This window comes from Salvia hispanica, chromosome 4, assembly GCF_023119035.1.
Source record: "Salvia hispanica cultivar TCC Black 2014 chromosome 4, UniMelb_Shisp_WGS_1.0, whole genome shotgun sequence".
NCBI lineage: Eukaryota > Viridiplantae > Streptophyta > Magnoliopsida > Lamiales > Lamiaceae > Salvia > Salvia hispanica.
This window is the reverse complement of record NC_062968.1, coordinates 9,971,028-9,975,139: the sequence shown is the minus strand read 5'-3', so window position 1 is coordinate 9,975,139 and position 4,112 is coordinate 9,971,028. Positions and strand designations below refer to the sequence as shown.

General features: G+C 35.8%; 1 protein-coding gene across 2 annotated transcripts; it reads right to left on the bottom strand.

Moving 5' to 3' along the window:
* Positions 1 to 375: 375 nt before the first annotated feature.
* Positions 376 to 1,867, bottom strand: LOC125218773. Of its 2 annotated transcripts, XM_048120531.1 has the most exons (6): positions 1,676 to 1,867; positions 1,311 to 1,434; positions 1,065 to 1,192; positions 905 to 967; positions 759 to 827; positions 376 to 647 (listed from the first exon to the last, which is right to left on the bottom strand). In XM_048120531.1, exons 1-6 carry the CDS (start codon positions 1,865 to 1,867, stop codon positions 573 to 575), a joined length of 651 nt encoding a protein of 216 aa, XP_047976488.1. In that variant the 3' UTR covers positions 376 to 572. The 2 variants fall into 2 exon arrangements, with proteins under 2 accessions (XP_047976488.1, XP_047976487.1); XM_048120530.1 differs by having other exon boundaries at positions 376 to 827.
* Positions 1,868 to 4,112: the final 2,245 nt, after the last annotated feature.

Here is a 4,112-nt window from a genome sequence, read left to right as displayed (position 1 = left end):
TCAAATCCGGCCATATTAAAGTAGTCGCCTTACGTCGTACCACAAAATTGTCGTAAGGGACCCACTTCAGATTTTGCTGTAATTTTATGTCCAAAACCTCCAAATTATGAATACAATTAGGAACTCAATATTTCTACAAATACGGCAAAACCACATATCGATTCTAGTTGGTTGGCATTTAAACCCTGTCCCAATCCCACCAAAACATCAAGCACCAAATGACAGCCTGTCCACACGAATAACGCATAATCTATAATATTATATCCTTTGCTTGTCATGCAATAATGAGACAATAAGATATAATTACTCAACCAAAAAATATCTCTTTGACTTCAGGCATATAGCATTTTAGAAATTTAAACCTAGATCAAAATGTTGGGTTAACTTCAAATATTAGAAAATTGTGGAGGATAATATTAATGTGAAGATACAAGGTTAGGGTTGTGAGACTAGGAATAAGTTAAAACTCACATACATACCTGATCTCTGAAATTAGCAGTTAATTAAAGGTGAAAGCTAGAGTAGTTACTACATACACATATATATTACAGGTAAAGAGGCATATATCTCACTCAATTTATGCCAACCGGTTGTAATCGCTTGGCTGTGCGGATAAAATCCACAATCACTTGTACCTCATCCACATGCTGTGTTATATTCACAAACGCAACATGTTACATTACTTCATTTTCTTCAACTTTGTGACTGTGATGATACTCTCTTCTTGATTGTGTGTGTGTGTGAATATGCATACATACCTGTGAAGAAAAATGCTGCTGGATAGCACTGACCAGCTGCTCCTTGGTAGGGTTACGACTAACATGTGCCTGCAGAGCCACGGTCAGGAAAAACCAAAGCAAGATCACAAATATGCAACACTTTGAGAGATTATTGAGATTCTCACGAGATGGAAGCTCCGCCAGTATCTCCACAGGGATCCAGTTCCAAGCTTCGATAAATTCACTCTCTACTCAAATCAAGAAGCATGTACGTATCAGACTCATATAAATATCAAAATAAATTTTTAACACAGTAGTAATTTCCCAGTGGCAATTTTTCTTTACCAGTTGGGCTGTATGGCATTTGAACTGAACTTCTCTGCAACTATTGCGGTTGACAGACTTCATTGGAGACCATGGTCTACTATACCGAGCTTGTGGTTTGTTTATCTTGCTGAATTGAAAGCCAGAAGCTGGACGAGAAGGAATCGCAGAGTTTTTTGGATAAGATAGGCTATCAGGGAAAACAGAACAAATAACTGTAACCAGATGTAAATAATAGCTTAGAGAAGGGAAGATGGTCTTTCTCACCAATATCAGAACCACTGCTAGAATCGTCAAAATCATAATCATCGTCTTCTTCATTTCCAGTTGGAGGTTCCAGCACACTCAGAGCATTCCTTTGGAGCTTCACCTCAACCCCATTCTTCAAAACCTGGTTCAGTTTTACATAAAAAGGAAGTAAGCTAAAAACTGAACTTTGGGAAATGAGGAACTCAATAGAATTAACTATACAAGGAAAATGTCTATAACTATCTATCATATATAATACTTAAACTACATTGAAAATGAACATCACAACAAAACTCAGATCCAGCCTCTCAATTTCAATTGATGTTAAAGAAAGACAGTATACTACATTAAGATCACATAAACTGCAAGATGGGAAAGTATACCAGCCAATGCCATCCACCGAGGCCAACCGCCTTCTTGACAACGCCTTGCAGCCCCACCAAAACACTCTTAGTTCTATTATTACCAGTCACAATAACCTTTGTATGCCTCGGAAGAACAGAGAGCTCCTCATCCCCACTCTCCTCACGGAATGGTGATAAAACCCGTGAAGGGCAAGATTCAGTTTCCATCATATCCCTCTAAGCAGATACTCAACAGCAATGATATCTTAAAATTCTACGACTCAACGTACATGAGAGCCACCTTCACTGCTACATACACAGCTCCAAATATGTCCCAACATAGTGTGGATATATTCATAGACAGATTCCAATCTTCATGGTCATAGCCCTTTCAGTAGGTGTGAGAAAATATTAACTGGATTACCAAATTTCCACCACAGAATCAGATGCTAAGAAAATATTGTCAGGCAGTGACATAAAGGTAGTCCAAAATCTCGATCACAAACAGAAATTCATTAAAAATTGACGGTAGTTACAAATGTAATTACGAGTAAGACGACAAAAGTCCATGACAAATTAGTTTAATTTAAGCGCGTATTGACGGTAGTTACAAATATAATGCATTTGATTAAAACAAATGAACCAATTAAAGGAAGCATCAAATCAGCGGCCTCAAATTATAAATTCAAAAAATAATCTCTCACATACAAATGCATACATACAGAATGCAGTTAGATTGGGGATTATAACAATTCCTAAAAGCATATCACCATTATAGCTAAAGTCATTAACACTAAATTACATAGAAATAAGGTGATTAAACTCATAATCACAGAGCAGCAATATAGCAGTAACGGGATTATAACAATTCCTAAAAGCATATCAACATTATATCTGAAGTCAGTAAACACTAAATAACACAGAACTTAAGGTGATTAAACGCATAATCACAGAGCAGCAATAGCAGTAACTAAAGAAAAAAAACAGGATCTCAGAAGTAATACGACTGAAGTGAGAAACAGCATACCTCTCTTCAAAAATGCAGTACGGAGTGGGACTGCTAGAGAGAGAGAGAGAGTGTGATGATCCAATTAAAAAAATAAAAATAGCAGGGATCTGAGAGAATAGAAGTTTCAGTTGGAGAGAGGAGGAATTTTATTGGATTGTAGAGAAGGGAGGAGAGCATGAAATAAATGCAGACTAACTGCCATTAGAGGAATGGAAGTGACCGGCTACTGCCAAATAGCAGTGGACCCATGCCCTCATTGGTGCCGTTGCGCCACAGCTTTTGTGACCGGTTGACTGGGTCATGCATGGCTCGTCTCAATTTTTATTAGCCACATTTGAACTTCTGTTTGGAGTCCGCTCCTTCCTCCAGCCAGCTGGACCGCAATTTCTTTTTTTTTTTTTTGAATATTTTTGGAATAAATAAATTGTTTCAAGAAATATAAAGGGCGCCCGCGCGCTTCGTTTTCACCCAAGCCATCATTTTTTTACACACATTATTATATTGTTTTTAGTTAGAGTGAACTACACTAATAGTTCTTGATCTTATCAAAAAATGCATCAATAGTTCGTAAAAAAATTTTATAGTTTATTTGGTCCTTAAAAATTATATTTTCGGTACCTGTCGATCTTTTATACTCCTCTACATTTGAAAATTCTCCAAAATATCATGGAGGGCATTTTCGGTACAGTAAGTAATGTACCAATATTATCTAATAATGTGCACGGATCAGTGAATAATGTATAAATTGAATAGAATAATGATGACAGGAAATTGAATTCATGTACTTTGGGTTTAGATATCCATGGGGCTAGGTTGTAGTACCCACTCACAAACGGAACCATCACAAAGGGCAGAGAGTTTGAATCATTCCCCTTGGGTTTAGCAACCCATGGGACTAGGGTATAATACCACCACATGAATTAAATTTCATTTTTTAATGTTTGATTTAGATTTGGTACAGTGAATAATGTACCAATAGTATCTAATAATGTACATTCGTAACGGTGAATAATGTACATATTGCAGAGAATAATGTTACAGGGAACTTGAATTTATGCCCTTTGGGTTTACCAATCCAAGGGTCAAACGTATATAGTAAATTTATAACATAATAATAGTAGAGATAAAATTACAAAGTAGGACAACTCCAAAACAATGTAATACTTAACTACTAAATAATGTACGTCCTAAAGGAAGTATAAAAAATAATATTTTCTAGAAAACAAACTAAAAAATGTCAATATTTTCTCTTCCATGTATGCTTCTCCTTGTCATTCTCTATATCTTTCAGTGTTGTAGAGTTTCTCAATTCATGGTGGCCCATCTGATCACAAACAAAATCAGAAAAAAATACATTAAAATACTATATTCGTGCATTACTCGGTAAGAAATATGCATTAAATAACTATAATCGTACAATACAATTATAATAAACATGATTATTAGACACGACATAAACAATAATGT